This window comes from Hyperoodon ampullatus, assembly GCF_949752795.1.
Source record: "Hyperoodon ampullatus genome assembly, chromosome: 2".
NCBI classification, from domain to species: Eukaryota; Metazoa; Chordata; class Mammalia; order Artiodactyla; family Ziphiidae; genus Hyperoodon; species Hyperoodon ampullatus.
Genome location: NC_136915.1, coordinates 54114973 through 54133917, shown reverse-complemented (window position 1 = coordinate 54133917; position 18945 = coordinate 54114973). Strand labels below are relative to the sequence as shown.

The following is an 18945-nucleotide window of genomic DNA, read 5'->3' as shown; positions in this document are numbered from 1 at the left end:
CCTTTCTTCTGGTTGTTTGTTAATTCATTTATCCATCCATTCACCAATATTTATTGAGTTTCCAATCTATGCCAGGTACTGTGCATTGGTTAAACTAAACAGATCTAACTTCTGCCTTCATGGGATATACTGTCATAGACAGAGCTCTGCATATGAAGCTAACATGGCCTTAGCACTGAAAATGTGAAGGACTCTACAGGTATTCTCTTGATGTAATCCTTCTAACAATCTGTAAGGTAGAAATTATTATAAGCCCCACTTTACAGATGTGGAAACAGAGGCTTCGAGAAGTTAGTGACACAGCTAGCAGAGATGGTGTTTCAACGCATGTCTTTTGTGATTCTCCCACATGTTTTTCTGCCTCTCCCTTTGGCCATACTGACATAACCCTGTTTTTGAAAGTGATGAGAGGTCACATGGCATGATGAAGAGAGTACTGACTTTGGGGTTGGACACACTTGGATTCAAATCCTACGTCTGCCACGGTGTTTTTGAGCTGCGGTCGCCTCAGTTTCCTCATCTGTAAAATGCGGATAGTAGCAACCTGATAGATTTGATCTGAGGACTGGATGAGAAAAAGTATGTAAAAAAGTGTGCAAAATGCCTCCTGGAGTGCCTGCCACATAGTAGGCTCTTGATAAATGGGAGAAATGAGAATAATAAGTACCATTCATTATCGTTACCATCATCCCCAGCCTGGTTGCTGAAGGAATGATGAGCCGTGAATGGCAGCTGATTGTCCAGCAGTGCCGCAGGGCTGCTCCAAAATAGCAGCGCTGTAAGGACGCTATGAGAGCGGAGCTTCTCGGTGACCAATGCCATTGACTCCCAACCTAGGCCTCTCAGAGCTAAGTCTGCCCTTATACTAGCACAGGAGGAGTGCGTATCATTGAGAGCGCCCCAGCTTAATCGATTTTCATTTTATTGAATCAATTAGCACTTACTGTATCCTTCATGGAAGAATAACCGGAAGAAATGTGCTGCTGTGCATTGAGTCCTTTGGATTAGTCAAGTCACTCAGGCAGAAAATGTTGGCTCCAAAGTCGGAAAGATAACTCTGCCTTTCCCAGCGTGTCAGGAATGGCATTTGGGCCCGTGGCCCCCAAAATGCTTTGGTGGTCTGCTCCTGCCCCCTGAAAACAGCAGAATCCAAAGGGCAATGCGTTTAACTCACTCTTCAGAAGAGTTCAGAAGCCAAGCCTCCTGGTCAGGAGGCTGTGTTCACCCAGTATTTCTGGGGAATGCCCCTGACCCTGGGAAGTTGCCCAGTTTGGGTGTTTGAGTCGCTGAGAGGTAAAAGATGAGAGTGAAAGTCAATGTAGGGGACTTTTTTTTTATCAACATGGAGACTGATATGTATATATATATATACACATACATACATATTTTTTTTCTTTAGATGTAAACCCTCAGAGGAATTCCTTAATGCATGCCGGGCATTGAGCCAACATCTGCCAGAAACTGGGACGACCACTGACCAGCTCTTGGTACTCTGATTTTTCATCATCATGTAAAGATTTCTATACTGTTTAAGTTTCACCTGGGTGACTTGGGTCCCATGCCTGAGGCAGCGGTGTGGGTATGCATGGGTCCCTGTCTGCTGGCTGTTCTCTCATTTGCCCAAACTCTGCTGCCCAAGGTGATGGATTGTGCTGAGAAAGCAGAACCCATGCATGTGTACAGGAACCAGGCCTGCGGCTCAGAGGCATTTACCAAGTGTTATTAGGCGTCCTAACCTGAATGTGTCATAGAACTTTTGTGGTTTAGGCTCAAAATTGCCTCGCAGTTTGAGAGAACCATGAGTAGAGCGGAAAAGAGCGAGTGGAATGGGAACCGTGGTTCTACTCCCAGGACCGCTAGATAGCGGTGAGATATTGGGTGAGTCAGTTCAACACTCAGGGCCGTGATTTCCTCATTAATAAAAGGAAGGTGGTGGACCGCATGTCTCCACTACCCTCAAGCCCTGGCATTTCATTCTGTAGTCTTTACTGTTTTTCTTGAAGTGCATCTATGGGTCAAGAGACCAAAAGCAAGAAAATACATGTTAGTTCCTTAACTCCATCATGGACCATGGAGATTTAAACATGTAAGGATTAGTTTCTGCTTGAATCAAGAGGTACTGGCACAGACACATTTTCCCAAGTCGTGAGAGCAACTGATAAGACCCAACGTGTAACAGCTTGTAAGCATTTTTAAAGCCCATTTTGTTCTCCTTTGCGGAAGAGCCTTAGGAGTAAAAACGATTGATTAGCCCATTTTCATGAGTATTTTATCTTCGCTGATTTGGCAACTAACTTGTTCCCAGATTGTTAAAGAACCAATATGTGAGGTGGATGTTGATTAAAACTCCTGCTACTTATTCTTAAATGAATTACAGAGCTAAGTTATTTCTTAGATCTTCATTTAAAATCTACCACTATGTTCCTTAATATGAGGAACTTTCTCCAGATTCTCCTGAAGATTCCATGGGTAAAGGAGATATTCTGATATACAAGAAGTGTTTCAGCCACAAAAGGTTCCACTGTTTCTGCCTAGAAAATCGATCAGAGGACATACAAACCTGACATCACACCCACTTTAGGATCAAAGCACAGGACACCCTCTCTCCACCTTAGAGACAAAGCAGGTTGTTCAAGGACCTCACTCTGTAGAACATGGGAAGTTAGGGACCCAGCCATTTTTTCACCACCATTTTATAGACAAGACAGGAAATATTCAAAAAGGTTATAGGACTTCCAAGGTCACACAGCTGAGCCAGGACTTATGCCTGGCCCCTAGGGTGTAGTGACTCCTAATTCAGTGCCCTTTCCAGAATGAATATGAAATCATCTCTAATAGTCACAGCCTCATCGTTTCTCCTCCCCTTTAGAAAAGTAATCTAGTCATGTTCCATTTTAAACACTTAGGTCATGTCACGTGCAGAGTTGGTGTCATTTGCATTCATGGTTATAAAGGAGCTGAATACTGCAGGTAGTGCGGTCCTGCCGTGGGTTATTAAACCATTTTCTCTGAAGGTCCTAGCGAAACTTAAAAGCCAAAAATAATTCAAGCACATCTGTTTGGGTTTTACTTCAAGCCTAAATTGGGCATGTTGTTTGTCTTAGCTTTCAGTGTGCATTTTTTCCCATTAGTAAAATGTTGTGACTTTCCAGCTATGCCTGTTAAAAACATGCACATGCCCTGGTGGAGTCTGGGCTAGGGTCGCATAGGCTGGTGTAGACACATGAAGGAGGGGGTCATGGTTATCCTGTGTATATGGGGGATGTAATCGAAACGTACAGTAGACTCAAACTGTCCCGGAGTAGTGTGCTGTGTTACTGGCTATTGTGTTGCTCTCCCAATCCTCCTATCTACCTCATATGGGGGACCGATCCCACGGGTTCAAAGTGTGCTGCTGCATGGGGAACCCCACTTGCTCTGAGCCCTCTAGGAGTGAATCACATGGAGATCTGGAGAGAGCTGAAGGGATAGAAGTGGAACCATCCTTAGCTGACCTTTCCTAGTGGAAATTAACACCCCAGCTGGAGCACCCAGGTAGGTAACCTCCTGGAGCTGGAATCTGTTGATCTTTCAGAAGCAGAGCTTAAATACCATCAGTCAAGAGTGGTTCCGGGTCTCCAGCCGGAAGTCATCCAGCCCTGCTGTGGTGGCCACCTACCTCCGCGGGGTCCAGCCTCACTCCCCACACTTGCTAAAGCTGCTTGTCAACCTGGCTGATGGCAACGGCAACACAGCTCTTCACTACAGCGTATCCCACTCCAGCTTCTCCATCGTGAGGCTGCTGCTGGAAACAGGTCAGAAATGGCTGCATCTGTGCAGCCTGGGTCCCTCTGGGACAGGCGGTTCTTGTTCCCACTTCTTTCCAGCGAGGAGATTCTTCACTGTTCTGAGTTCCTCCTGTGTTCTAGGAGCTGGGCTAGACCATTTTTTCCTTTATTATGTCATTTATTCTTCACAACACTCTTGTGATGTAGGTATTATTGTTCTCATGTTACAGTTGAGGAAACTGAGGCTGAGAGAGTCATAAAACTTGCTCAGGTCACGATGCTGGTAAGTGGTAGAGTCACACTTCATATTCAGTTGGTCCAGCTCCAGAGCTATACCACACGGCCTCTAGGAAAGGTCACATTTTCCATCTTCATAAGTACTTTGTAACAAAAGTCATGGCTCCATTTGATCAGTTTGACTCAATTTGATTCATTCACCCTTCATCAGATATTTGTGAACTACGTATGAGGTCCATACTGACTACCACCAGAGATGCAAAGGTGAGCTAGGCGTGAGCCCTCTTCTTCCCAGGAGCTTACAGCCTGACAGTCAGGATGGACAGCATGATGGCTCACCAGAGAGAGGTGCAGAATGTGATTTCAGGGGCCCAAAAAAGTGAGATAATACCCTGTTTAGAGGGCAGGAAATGTGCACTGCAGCGGGGAGGTTCTGGCAGACAGAGAAAAGTCCCAGGCCATTGAAGAAGAAAATATCAGGAAGAAAGAAGATTGTCCGCTGGGTCAAATACTGTACTGTAGTGTCCCTGAAGGATGATGCCGCCTGGGGTTGGTTGGCAGATTTGGGAAGGGGTCACTGATGACTTTGGAAACAGTTGTTTCAGGGGCCTGTTGGGAGGAAACCAGATTTCAGAAGTGAAAGGAGTGACGTTCATGAGCTAGGGAAGGCAGTGATGTAGCACAATAGCTGGAGGAAGCACGAGAGGATGGGGAGAGTTATTTTTGAGTGAATGGGGATGGAGGAGACCTGAATATGTTTGTTGGCTGAGAAGAAGAATCCGAGAGAGAGAGAGAGAGAGACAGAGAGAGAAAGGGGCAGACAGAGAGAGACAAAGAACGAGAGAGAGAGAGATTAAAGATACAAAGGAGAGAAGATGCTTGATGGAGCAAGGTTTTCGAGGAGATGGAAAAACCTGGAATCCACAGCAGAGGCAGACGAGGTCAGCATAGGCAAGCTGCTGGGATATTTATTCCTCTGAGATGGAAGCAAAAGGAAGGGAGGGTGGGTGAAGGTCCAGAGGGATTTGAGGAGGAGAGAAGGGATGTGAGCGTTAGGTTCTTAATTGTTGGAAGTCTGGAGGAAGGGAAGACTCTTCCCTCTGGTGGAGAATCATTGCAAATGGCCTTGCTCGTCTTAGGGGCTGGAAAGGGTGGTTAATAGTCTACGTCTGCTGAGACGACCCCACAGGGCTTAGAGTGGAGTTTCTGCAGAGCGTGTGACAACATCAAGTAGCCTAGGAGTGTCTGTGTGGACAGGCGGGGGATGGGACTGACTGAAGGTGTGTGGGTCCCAGTCGAATGTCGTCTGTGAGCTTAGGAAGGCTGTATGAGGGATATCTAGGAAGGTACCCACAAGAGGTATAAAACCACAAATGATCTACACGGATTAGGCCCTCTGCTAAGCACCTGGCACCTGAGATGTCATTTCATCGTCATAATGATCCTGTTATTAGGACGATTATTCCTGTTTTATAGGTGATGAAAGTGACACTCCGAAAAGTCAACATACTTGCTCTAGATCATGCAATGGCTAAGTGTGTTGCTGGGATTTGAAGGCGATACCATGGCAACCAGGAATTAGAGCACATGCTAGAACGATACACCCTTACTTAGGAAGCTGGAGGGGGAGTTTAAACAGGCATCAGGAAGTCTGAAGTTTGGATCCAACAGCTTCCCCCCAACTTGTGTCTTGTCCTCCGCCCCCCGCTTAAATCCCTCCCACGGCTTCCCCTTGCTCTTGGCCTTCAGGAATCCCAGATGGCCTGGTCCTGCCTGCCTTTGCTCTCTCTGCCACCACCATGCACCCTCCTTCCCTCCACTCCAGCCACGTGTGGGCCTCAAACTCACCACGCTCATTCCCTCCTTAGGCCTTCTGCACTTTCTTTCCATCTGGACCCTTTTCCCTGAAACTATTCTCATGACTGGCTTCTTCTCATCATTCAAGTCACAGCTCAGATGTCACCACAGAAGGCTTCTTGGTGATCCATCTAAAGTGCCTGCCCCATCTCTCTCTAGCAGTACACCAAGTTTCTTTCTTCAGGTGATCTTTGCTTGTCACTTCTGTCTGAGTCTAACAGAACTCAGTTAGCCCGAGGGAGGCTCTTGTCTGTCCCCTTCCTTTCAGTGTCCCCAGCACCTAGACCAGCTCCTGGCTCATGGTGGGTGTCGAGTGAAAATATTTGTTAGACAAACGAGTGGACGGATGATTCCTGGGAGCTAGGTTAAATTCCAGTAAACTTTCATTCTCCAAAATTCCATTAGGCAGCCTTGAGGCTCTTTACCTGCATGGAAAGGTAATGTACATAATGACAGCCTGAAATTCTTTCTGCATCATCAGAGGAAGACGAAGTTACAATTCTAACATTCTTCAGGGATTCATGGATACCCTAAAAGTGGTAGCTCAGTTGAGAAAGGCACATAATTAAAGGAGCATGCCTCTGGGTTGCATTTACTGTGTTCAGTGTTAGGGCCTTTCTTTATAGAACGTGAATACCAACACCACCTACTGTTTGTTGAGTGCCTTCCCCAACCCAGACACAGTGCAATACTACCATATGCAGTCCTTGCGGGGATTGTGAAGCAGATATTTAACGCATTTTCCAAGTGAGACAACTGAGGCTCAGAGAGGTCAAGTTATGTGGTCAAGGTCACAGAGCCAGTAGGTAGCTAAGCCAGAATTCTAACCATGATCTGTCACCCTCCCAACCTGGGCTTTTTTTCTACTACCCGAAGCTAGGTTCCAGGGACACTGTGAGGCCTTAGGCACACCTATTATGTGCACAAAAACTCTAAATATCCATAATGTAACACCTTCATCTCTAAGTAGCTCAGAGGCTTGCAGCCTGTTAGAAGTCCTCTGGTTGGGCCAGGCCAGGCTGGAGAACAGACAACCTTTGATTTATTTGTTATAAATTTCTGCTGATGTTGTCCGAGATCCAGTCAATACTCATCAACACTAAAGTGGTTTGGAAGCTTTCCCCTTTAACGTGCTGAAATAGCACAACAGCCGCAAGCATAAAGAAAGAAGGGGGCTGGGGAGACGGCCTGAAAGTGCCATTCCTTTCCCTCACTGTACTAGGGGTGTTGAGGAGGGCAGATCTGTCCCACTCCAAACTGGGCTCCCTTCCCAGCCATTTGTGAAGCATCTGGAAAGCACATTACAAACTGTAAAGGGCTGCACAGAAGTGACTCATCATTATTGAGAGTAGAGCCATGGGTGCACCTCCACCCCTTTAGTCCATTGTGATCTGTCCTCTATTTCGCCAGGACGCCTCTGCAGAAGAGGAAGCTGGCCGAGTTGGAGGATGTTCAGTCAAGAGCCTTGTCCTCGCCTCCGGGGAGGTTGGTTTGCTCCCTGGAGCTGCTCAGAAACATCTGCTGTGCAAGCCAGGGGTCCTCAGTCCCTTTTCAGAGCCCCTGGGTAGGAGTTAGTTCTCACTCTACTGAGTTATAGGTCACGTTTCTGAAGACAGTATAGAGAATCGTAACCTGAGGCTCATTTACGCATCTTAAAAGCAAACATAAAATAGTCACGGGGTAAAAATTTTAAAGTCATTAACATGGCAACGCAGATATTCCCGTCTTTATGAGAACAGAGTTGTGAGGCGATGCATGGAGTTATTATTTGGCTTTCATAGCCCAGCTTGTCATGACAGTGGTCAGAGAGGCTTCAGGGAGGAAATTGCTGATACATGAGCCCAACTGTATGCACTGGCATCCTGGTCCCCTATGACACATTTCTGAAAAACTGTTTGGGGTGGAGTGGAGGGAATGTCAAACAAATATTGTTGTTGTTGTTGTTTTTCCCTTGCACAGAACTTATAAGTAACCCTGACAATTTGTCGTAAACCAGATTTGTTACAATGAAGCTCTAAGTCTTCAAGAGCAAGTAGCAAGGATGTAAAGACAAGAATACCATTCTGGACAATAATAGTAATAACAGCTAACACTTATGGAGTGTTTATTATGTGCTAGGCGCTGTTCTAAGTGCTTTTAATACATTAACTCATTAACTTTCACAGTAACCTTATAGGTCCTGTTATTATCCCCATTTTACAGAAGAGATGCTAAGAAAATCTCAGACTTGCCTTACTGAGATAGTTTTATTATTGTCCCAAAGAGACACATAGATTTTTTGCACGAGCAGCAGTACAGGGAAGATTTGGTTTTCCACACTGTACCGCCCTTATGAAGTGGGAGCCTTCAGACAACAGATAACAGGCTGAAGATCTCCTACGTCTCCTTTGGTGGGAACGGATATGAATGCATATCCCCAGGGTTACAAAGCAGAAATTTCTTTTGAGTTCTCATTTAATACTTCATCTTAAAAATATGCCAGTTTTTCATTCTATTGTGAAATGTATATTCTTAATTGCTTTAATATAAAAATTTGTGGAGTGTTTTATTTTCCGCTCTGCTTTTCAAATGAAAATGGTTATTCCCGGAAGATTCCCCATGTTTATCCTGGGGTGTTTTTCATGTCCCCTGGTCCATTGCACAAGATATCACAAGCCTTTGGAAAAGACCTACAACCATAGCCAACTGCTTAAGATTTACACATAGACATAGAAGCAGACCTGAAATACACACCTGTGGGTGACGTGAGGCCATGTGAGTGATGGGCTCTAGCGCCGGATAGACCTGAGTTCTGGTCTCACTTCTCCTTCACTTGGGCAGTTGATATAGCTTCACTGACTTTCAGAGTCCTCATCTGTAAAATAGGAATAATGTTTGTCCTCCACTTTAGGAAATAAAATCAAGGTCATCCACCTCTGACTCTCCTGTGGACCTTTCTTGCTGGATATCCTCAGAAAACTTGTAAAGAAAAGTAGCCATTGTTAAAGGCTGCTAAAAATGTAGAACAGAGATTCCACCACTGGGAAAGGATTGCTCTATTCTGTGGCCCTTTAACCAGCTGGCAGCATCCTGTTGAACAGGCTAAAGCCTGGCTTCCAGCCTCTCGGGAGCTGTTCCAGCTTCGGTGTTTCTCTTGCAGGCTTCTGCAACGTGGACCATCAGAACAAAGCTGGCTACACCGCCGTGATGATCACTCCCCTGGCTTCTGCAGAGACCGATGAAGACATGGCTGTTGTCTGGAAGCTCTTACGAGAAGGAAATGTGAACATCCAAGCTACTCAGGTAGGAGGTGTGAACATGGTCTCTTTAATGAACACAGGCACCTCCCAGTTTTATTCTGCCACTGGGGTGAGAAACTCCATGCAGATCCATGTAGAGTTTTTCACCCGAGAAGTCTGGGCCCTCCAAATGGCATCTGTCCAAAGACTGGACATTCAGTTTCCTCAGAGCCTCCTGAGACCTGGTCATGAGCTTGTAATCTATGTCCCCGTCTGAAACTGGGCAAATTCCATCTGGGTCAGACTCCTCAAACCGAATGTTCCCACAGTTAGCACCTTGAGAAGGCGTTTGCTAGTTGTGCTCTAGAAAGCCCCTGCAGGAGATCCACCTCGATCATAAATTACAAAGCAGTTCAGAGGGTTGGGATGTCTCTGTTCAGCTTCTGGACCCTTCTACTTGAGAACACAGAGTAGGGGTGTGGCCCTTAGCCAGTGGACAAAGCTCCATATGGAACAGTGGGTATTCCTCGAAAGGCCACTTATCCATCTTTGACCAATAGAAGAACAAGTAGAGTGCATTCCACTCTCCATTTCCCCCTAGAGTGATCATCAGTGTAGCCTAACTCTCAAGAAGTGTAAAGGGGGCTTCCCTGGTGGCGCAGTGGTTGAGAGTCCGCCTGCCGATGCAGGGGACATGGGTTCGTGCCCCGGTCCGGGAAGATCCCACATGCCGTGGAGCAGCTGCGCCCGTGAGCCATGGCCGCTGAGCCTGCGCGTCCGGAGCCTGTGCTCCGCAACGGGAGAGGCCACAACAGTGAGAGGCCCGCGTACCGCAAAAAAAAAAAAAAAAAAAAAAAAGAAGTGTAAAGGGTCTGAGATTTTACTCTACCTTAAAGCTAACAAGTGTCATGGATGCTGGCAGAGGACCCAGGACTCTCATGCAAGAGACAAAGGACAGTGTGTTACTCACAGCAGTAACAGTAGTCAGAGCATTGGCATTTATACCAGTTCCCCAAGTCCCAATTCCCACTTCTCACAGGGCGGTGTGAGGAGGGCCAGATCCTTGCACACAGAGCGGAGGGAGGAGGAACTGGGGGAGGAACCCTGAGCTTAGGGAACCTGAATCTTTCATACTGGATAGTAATCATGTCTGCCTTCTGTTCTGGAGGGGACACTGTCTCTAAGTTCCAACGCTGTTCATTGTACATTCATCCTTAAAAAGATAGTCTAGAACAAAAGGTCAGATATTGCCTGACTCACGAAATATGCAGAAAGCCAAGAGATCCATAGAAAATTGTCTCCCAACCACCTATTTAACTCTGCTCACCACCCCGACCCCAAAGTGATTGCAGACAGTAGCCTAACCTGATGGCAAAGTCTCTTTGCACACGTCACATACTAGCAATTCTACTGGTGGCAAGAAACAGACATTTGTAGCTTACTCTCTAGTTTTCCAAGTATCTTCACCCACCTACTCCATAGGACTCAGTAAAGCTGTTTTCATTTTAAATAATATGTTTTCCATAAACATATCAAATCTTTTTTTTCTAAATTGGTTCTCTTGAAGGGGGAATGCTCACTAATGATCAAAATCAATGCCCTTCTTATAGAGGAGAAACCAATGCTCTAGGAGAGTAAGGGACCCATCCCAGGTCACCAAGGGAGGGATGGGAATTCATAGTGCAGCTGCACCCTTCAGCACCCTCTGGGGGCTTTACATATGAGGGGAGCTGCAGGTACCAGGTTAAATAGGATTGAGCTGGGAGGCCAGGAGTCTCCTGGGCTAAACTACTTATTTCTCTCTGTATCTCCAGGGTCAGCGCTGCACCGGGCCATAGCAGTGCTCTGGAAATGGTTGTCGAATTAAATTGTATGGAGCCGGACCAGGAGGGAGGGGGCCCCAAGTCAGGCAGGGGGCAGACAGGAAGACATCTGCATATGTCATCTGGCTTTAATACCACTCAAAGAGAGGGGTCTGGAGGGAAACCTATGGTCTGGTTAGTGCAGTAAACAAGCATTACCTCAGGGCTGAGCATAAGCAAACCAAAGAGCAAACAAGCTTCTCTGGAAAGATCTGTCTGGGTTCCAGAGAAATGGGGAACCAGGACACCTAACGATACATTCACACATCCCAGGCGATGGTCAGACCTCATCTCTAATGCTCATAAATGCAATAATAGCTGAAATGTACACAGCATCTGTGCCACGCTCAGGCCTCACACCAGCCCCAGAAGGCAGGTAATGTCGTTAAGCATTCCTGCTTTACCAGATCAGGAAGAGTCACCGAGAGGTTAACTTGTCCAGATTCACATAAGTACAGAATGAGGCAAAGCCAGGATTTTTCTGATTGCAACCCCCTTTCTTTTCTCTAAGCCCCAGCCTTCCGGGCAGGGAAGCATAATCCATCAGTGACTGCAGATTGGAGCTTTAATCAGTGAATGCATCAGCCAACATATTTTACGTGTAAGACACTGTGCTCAGAGCCACAGGGGATCTGAGAGGAAAGAAACCAGTCCTTACCTATTCTCACATCCTTACAAAGCCTGACAGTCAGAGAGACATGCCTGAGCTGCCTGGAACCCAGGAGAGAACCACGAGGGCAAAATATATAATCAAGTCACATAAGAGGACTATGTATATACAGGAAAATCCAGGAAAAATGATGATCAATTTGTAATCATAAAAGTTACTGCCACACATTTTTGTATTTATACCCTTTATCTCATTTGATTTTCACAAAAGCCCTGTGAGGTATACAGGATGGGTCATAATTATATTAATTTTTAAGAAAGAAAGACCAAGGTTCAGGGACACGAAGTGACGTGGCCAGGGTCACGCACTAGGAAACAGCAGAACCAGAGCTTGGTCTTACTTTCTGACTCTAATCCATTGCCATGTGCATTGATGATTACAGGGATGTGAAAGATTGTTGTCAATGGCTGTGGATTAGAAATGACCACAGGACCATGTAAACAGAGAGCTTCTTGAGAAAAGAGGGTTCTGGGTATCATTCAACTGAAAATACCAGAGGTGTTCAGAGCAGCCCAAGACTTCCTGTAGGAAGTTAGGCTGGGGCGGGGAGTCAGAAGCCATGGTCCTGACGTATTCAACCCTTCGTTTATTCCATCATTCAGCACTTATCAGCATGTAGTTGGTGCTAGGCACTGGAGAGACAGAGATGAAAAAGACTTAGTTCCTGCCATCAAAGATGTCACAGTCTTGGGCTTCCCTGGTGGCGCAGTGGTTGAGAGTCCGCCTGCCAATGCAGGGGACACAGGTTCGTGCCCCGGTCTGGGAAGATCTCACATGCCGTGGAGTGGCTGGGCCCGTGAGCCATGGCCGCTGAGCCTGCGCGTCTGGAGCCTGTGCTCCACAACGGGAGAGGCCACAACAGTCAGAGGCCCACGTACCACAAAAAAAAAAAAAAAAAAAGATGTCACAGTCTATTAGAAAGAGAGAGGTCGACAGGTTGAAATGCCAAGTGGTAAATGCTGTGTTATGACCCCTGTGCCTGGGGTGTTAGTAGAGGGCTTTAGAGAGGATGCAGCATTTGACTCGTGTCTTGGAAGAGGAGTAGAAGTTTACCAGGCCAAGGAGGATGTGTCCCTTACCACAGAGATTCAGGTCAACTGTCATTTTCCAGAGAAGTCTCTCCTGATTACACCCAGGCTGCGGAGGGGGTCCTTCCCATCAGCCCCAGCCTCACCACACCCCTGCTCTCTGTGTGCAGGGAGGCCAGACTGCGCTGATGCTGGGAGTCAGCCACGACAGGGAGGACATGGTCCAAGCGCTACTGAGCTGCCAGGCAGATGTCAACCTACAGGACCATGATGGATCGTCAGCCCTCATGCTGGCCTGTCGCCATGGCAACGTCGACATGGTCCGGCTGCTCCTGGCACACCCGGCCTGTGACAGCAGCCTGACTGACAAGGTGAGACTTATAGGCAATTAACAACTGGGTGTTCCATTTCCCTTCCTGAAAAGTATCTTGCCAGCCAGCAAAATTCAAGGAACCATATGGCAGTGGGAACAGAATTGACCTCATAAGGCTGTTGTTGGATTTAAATGAGATGACCCATGTAAATGCTGGGAGATTTGGAGCTGAGAAACCCCAAACCCTAGCCTTTCACACCATTCTGAGGGATTGTGCTCAGGCCTGGTCTTGGCCCTGAACCACATCTGGTCATGGCAGCATGTGGGCTTTTGAGGCAGCAGCTTGAGTAGGGAAGCTATGCTGTCAATGGGGCTCCCAAAGGCTGGATGAAGGAACCAAGTACAAATTGTGTCCACTCTTGGACAGTGACCTACCTTACAGAGTGGCCCATTTCATCAAGCCACCCTGCTTGAAGTTGCATTGCCAGATACATGCTTCTTGTAAGGTGATGGCGTTGATGATGATGATGGTGATGATGGTGGTGGTTGTGGTGGTGACAGTGATGAGATAACAATAGTAATAAAAGCTAACCTGTATCATGTGCTGGCTTGGTGCCAGGTACTGTACCAAGCAGTTACCACGGACTCTCTAGTTTAAATCCCACAGCAATCCTATTAGATTGACTCTGTTGATGCCACCCATTTGCTCATGGGGGAACAGAGGCCCTGAGTGGTTAAGTAACATACCCAAGATCACACAGCTCGTGCAACCAGCTCCATCAAACTCCTAAGAGCACTCACAGGAACTAACTCTTTCCGTGTATTACCTCACGAATCCTCTCAGTAATCCAGTGAGGTAGATACTGCCATCCCCATTTTGTATTGATAAGGAAGCAGAGGCCTAGAGCGTTTATATAGCTGTCATAAGGTCACAAGCTGCTGATTCTTGAAGCAAGAATTCGAGCCCAGGTCTGACTTAATGCTGACACTGTAATTGAATGCTTTAAACAGACTTCTCTGTACTTTCTTAACATCCACACTTCAAAAGGAACCAAGGCCTGAGGGAGGAAAGAGAATCCCCTCCCCGCCAAGGGACAGCCCCTCTTACCAAGCCACATCTGAAAACGCCCTGCCACTGTTCCATCCCTGATTCAAGCTGCTGGGTCCCTTGTACCACACCCAGGCAGCAGGCACCCAGGCCCAGTATCTTCAGGTCCCACAAACTCCAACTCTGCCCAAAGCCATTTCTCTGATCATTAGAGAACACAGACCCTCTTGAAATGCCTGTGGGAACAGTGGTGGGCTCTGGAAGTAAAAGCCTCCTTTTCCAAATGTGATACAGTCAGATAAAGGCTCTATGTTAATGAGCTCCCTGCAGGGTCACCCTGGGGCAGAAGGAGGTAGGCCTTTAATCTGGAACAGGCCCAGGGCCCTCTTAGGAGTGACCAGTGCAGTTGGCCAGGGGAGGCCTGAGAGGACAGGCCTGTGGGACGGGGGGCAGGAGCTTTGGAAGTCCCTGGTTAGTGGGGGTCATCAGGCAGTGAGACTGAGAGAGTCTCCTGCCACAGATTAGAGAGCTCAGTAGCTCCTTTCAGTAGTTGGAGGAAGGGCTCTGTTGAACTTTGGACAAATCGAGTGATTGTTAGAAGCATGGACTTTAGAATTAAACACTCATGAGTTTGAAACAGGGTTCTGTGACTGTGTGCCTTTGGGCAGGTCACTTAACCACTCTGAGCCTCTGCATGTTCGTCTGTAAATGAGAATGGTAATAGACCAGGTCTAAATACGGTGATGTTTGTAAAGCCCCTATTTGACATCTAGGAGATACTCGGTTGATGGCAACTGTTATTGTTGGGAATAAGTGAACCATGATAGCAAATACGAAGCAGCCGCCACACCAATGAGTAGGGACCTGGGCATTTGCAGGCAGTGTCTGCAGGGAGCAGGGAGGATGAAGGTCTGGAGTTAGAGGAGCCATTCAGAGGAGGCTGGAGCCCAAAGGGAGAAGTACTCCCATCTGGGAGGGATTTTACCCTCTAGGGGAGATTCAGCAGTGTCTAGAGACATTTTTATCTGTCATAAGCATGTGTGGGGGGCAGTTCTGGCATCTAGTGGGTAGAAGCCGGGGAAGCTGCTAAACATCCTACAAAGTACAGGAACAGTGAAGAATTACAGATTATCTGGCCCAACATGGCAGTAGTGCCTCAGCTGAGAAACCCTGGTATAGGTGAGTGCTGAAACCCAGGTGGGATGAAATGCTGTCCCAGTGAAGTGCTGGAGGTTGAGGACAGGCTGGTTGCAGTTCGGGGCAGCCTGAGAAGAAGGAACTAGGCAGCTAAACCAGAGATGGCAGCAGAAGCCTGTCTTAGGGGAAGGTGGAGAGCGTTAGGGGATGCCCAGTGAGCACAGGGGTGCCCAAGCAATACAGGTGGCAGGCCCACAGAAGTTTCTAGACCTTGCTCATGGCCCAATCACCTGCTGCCTGCTGGGGACAGGGTTGACTCAGGAGTCACAGCCAAATTTCCTGAAGGTGACTTGGGTGAAAAGTTTCAGTGGGAGATAGGGACCGACGACTGGGTCTTGGCAAGCACCAAGCCCTGTGCCTCCAGCTTTGCACTGAAGGGTGGAGTCCAGCCCTTATCATGATCACCATCTCGTTTCAACGTTCACTTTCCTATGGAGACTTAGGTACTCCCTTGGAAAACCGAAAGAGAAATCATGTCTTGAAATTGGTTCCTCTCATCCTACCAACATGTAAAGGTTGCTATAAATGCAGAACCCCCAGAACAGCCAGCAAGGCACCTTCCCCACGTTTAGAAGGTAATTCGGGAAATTGATCACCCAGCCTATTGGGACCCCCAGAGTGACGAGGATGAGGAGGTGGTGGTGAGACCTGATCCCTGGCCCCCAAGGCTTACCCTTTGAAGGACTTGTTTGGGCAGTGACTCCAAAGCATGCATCAAAGTGAAAGCTTCTTGAAGGCATAGACTATGCCTTGCTCATCTTTGCCTGCTATGTAGTGGCTTCTTGGTGAGTTTTTGTCATATTGAGAGATAATCCCCTACCACACACACACACACACACACTCACACACAAGGTGTGCTGGCTGCCTGACCCCTTCGGGCTCTCTGGGCCTGCAGTGCTGCCGAGCAGGGACTTGCCATGCTTGGCTTCCACCAGAGCTGCGTGCCGTGGGCTTGTTCCCAGGGCTCGGGCAGAGGCATCTCAGGGGCACACCCTCCCTAGGTGGTCTCTCTGGCCACACTTTCTGAAATGAATGGGGCCCCCACTTTCCATGTGTGTAGTTGAAGAGCCTACAGATGCAGGCTGTCATCTCCAGGTGGGCCCTGTTCAAGGGTGCATGTGTCCCCTGGGACTGGCCCTGTGGCTCTTTCCCATAATAACGTTAATCATGCTGTCTCCTTGTTTATGTGGAGCGTCAGGGTTGACAAAGTGCAGCAGGGGACAGGCCTAAATAAACCCAGGCCCCTCTGCTGGGGCTTTCACAAGAATCTTCTGTGGAAAATCTTTGCTTTCTTCCAGACTTGGCCAATCTAAGAACATACTCATTAGGATTTAGGTGGCTCAGGTTCTTCATCAACTTGAAATGAATACTCTGTTATCATCCAGCATTCCCTCTTTCAACAGTGCTTATTGAGGGCTGACCAGACCGCAGGCATGAAGCCAGGGGCTGGGCCAGCAGAACAGGCCAGATCCAGTGTCTGACCTTGTGGAGACTGAGATTTATCAAATAACCCCACAAATACCAACTTACAAAGACGGGTAAAAGGGGGGTACAAGGAATCATGAGGCCTTTTCAGGGAAAGAACTTCATCTGTTTTGTGAAGGCTGTCTGCTGAAATGCCACTTCCTTCCTCTCCCCACCCCCTGCCCTCCCCCCATATACACAGGGTGGTCATCCTGTCCCTTGAGCTCACTCTGTTCCTTTGCTGGCTTGTTTGGCCTTTAGCCGTACATTATAGTTATTTACATGTGTGTGGAGCCCCGATGGCAGCTGGACTCCATCCTGGAGCACAGAGAAGAGACTGAAGGGTTTTTAGCTGAGCGTGAACACTTCCCACCTGCTTCTTTGGAGTTTCCACATTTTAGAAAGTAATTCCCCCCATCTGCAGTAGAGTAGAGAACACTCTAGCGGGGTCTTGAGTGGCCCCCATGTGTCAAACCCATTCATATTTATACAGCAAAATGTAAAAGTATTGATACTTAAATGGGCTAAGTGAGGGCCAGAGATAACCTCAGGTTTTGCCTCAAAATGAGTTGCCAAAAAAGTGGTTTTCAGAGCTGTTTAGATTTCAGAATTCTGGGTTCGGGATTGAGCCCTTGGAGCTCAGCGTCCACTGCATCATGGCGACCCTTCCCCTCATCTCTGGGTAGAGAATGGTTGGTGCTGCCTGCTGAGAGCCGCTCTGTTTGCAGCTTCTTTAGACAGCGGAATGGGAAGCTTCTTGCACAGCAGCCATGGTGAGAAAAACAGCATGGTATCATGCATCAGGAAGTAAAAATAAGTGTGTCCTTCTGGGCTGCAAGCCCACTTCAAAGAATTGGTCCTTAGGAAATAGTTAGGAATGGGAGGATGCTTTCTGCACTAAGTTTATGGTGGTGAAGACTTGGAAACAACCTAAATCTCCACTAAAAGGAAAATAGTTCAGTGAATAATGGAATATTATACAGCCAGTAGGCAAAACCTATATGTCCTGATGACTATGTAAGAGCAGGGAAAGTCTTATAGCATATCATGGTGAGTTAAAAATAAAAGTACATTCAGAATTGATATACATTATCATTCCTCTATTTAAAAACCAACAACAGGGCTTCCCTGGTGGTGCAGTGGTTGGGAGTCCGCCTGCCGATGCAGGGGACGCGGGTTCGTGCCCTGGTCCGGGAGGATCCCACATGCCGCGGAGCGGCCGGGCCCGTGAGCCATGGCCGCTGAGCCTGCGCGTCCGGAGCCTGTGCTCCACAACGGGAGAGGCCACAACGGTGAGAGGCCCGCGTACCACAAAAAATAAAACAAAAAAACCCCAAAAAACCAACAACAGGGCTTCCCTGGTGGCACAGTGGTTGAGAGTCCACCTGCCGATGCAGGGGACGCGGGTTCGTGCCCCTGTCCAGGAAGATCCCACATGCCACGGAGTGGCTGGGCCCGTGAGCCATGGCAGCTGGGCCTGCGCATCCGGAGCCTGTGCTCTGCAACGGAAGAGGCCACAACAGTGAGAGGCCCGCGTACCGCAAAAAAACAAACAAACAAACAAAACCAACAACACATTGGCACAGGAGAAAAGACTGGAGGGAAATTTACCGAAATCCTAACTCTCATTTAGGTCTGTGTAATGGAATAATGGAAGAGTTGTTTTCATTCCTCTGTTTTCCAATTTTTTAAAAAAAGTATTAAAAACCAAGCAACACTTCTTTATTTTCATTGGCACAGATTTCCCAGGAGTGAATGATGTTTCCGTGGAAGGGGGCCCACTTCTCTGATCCTCATGCCATTCGAGTTTCCTGCTCTCCTCTGTGAATGCTTGGAATAGACTTCTATGTCCCATGCGTACCCCTTGCTCCCAACTCACCCTTCCTTTCTGCGGTGGGAGGCAAATGGGATAAAAATTTGTTTTTCCTTTTCTTTCTCCCCTGTAGGCTGGCCGAACAGCTTTGTCCATCGTTCTGAAATCGCCCGCCCATGTGGAAATTGCAGGGCTGCTACGGGCCCACGCGAAGCAGGGCAGGTCCCTGGGACCGTAGGGGCTGCAGAAGAGCTGGCAGCAGGGAACAGAAGGGGCCTTCTCTGGACTCCTCCCTCGCCCTTGGAGAGGGCACGGGTCATAGCCAGGGGGCCACCCCGCAAGAGAAGAAACTATGTCAAATACGCACATACATTCCTCTTGTATAATTCTGCTCATTAGGATGCTTTGTAGTTTTTGCCTTAGGCCAAGCCCCAAAACTGCAGGCTGCAGAGGGGTGCAAGGTACAAAGTG

General features: G+C 47.8%; 1 protein-coding gene across 1 annotated transcript in view; it reads left to right on the top strand.

The window, feature by feature from the left end:
- KANK4 (KN motif and ankyrin repeat domains 4) overlaps positions 1 to 18712 on the top strand; it is a gene marked incomplete at both ends in the record, with an annotated part of 31837 nt that extends 13125 nt beyond the window's left edge. Inside the window, 5 exons of the mRNA XM_079696886.1 lie at positions 1400 to 1487; positions 3575 to 3794; positions 9001 to 9143; positions 12810 to 13010; positions 18608 to 18712. Of these exons, the coding sequence (XP_079553012.1) occupies positions 1400 to 1487; positions 3575 to 3794; positions 9001 to 9143; positions 12810 to 13010; positions 18608 to 18712 (757 nt within the window). The remainder of the gene's footprint in view (positions 1 to 1399; positions 1488 to 3574; positions 3795 to 9000; positions 9144 to 12809; positions 13011 to 18607) is intronic.
- Between the last annotated feature and the right edge of the window lie 233 nt (positions 18713 to 18945).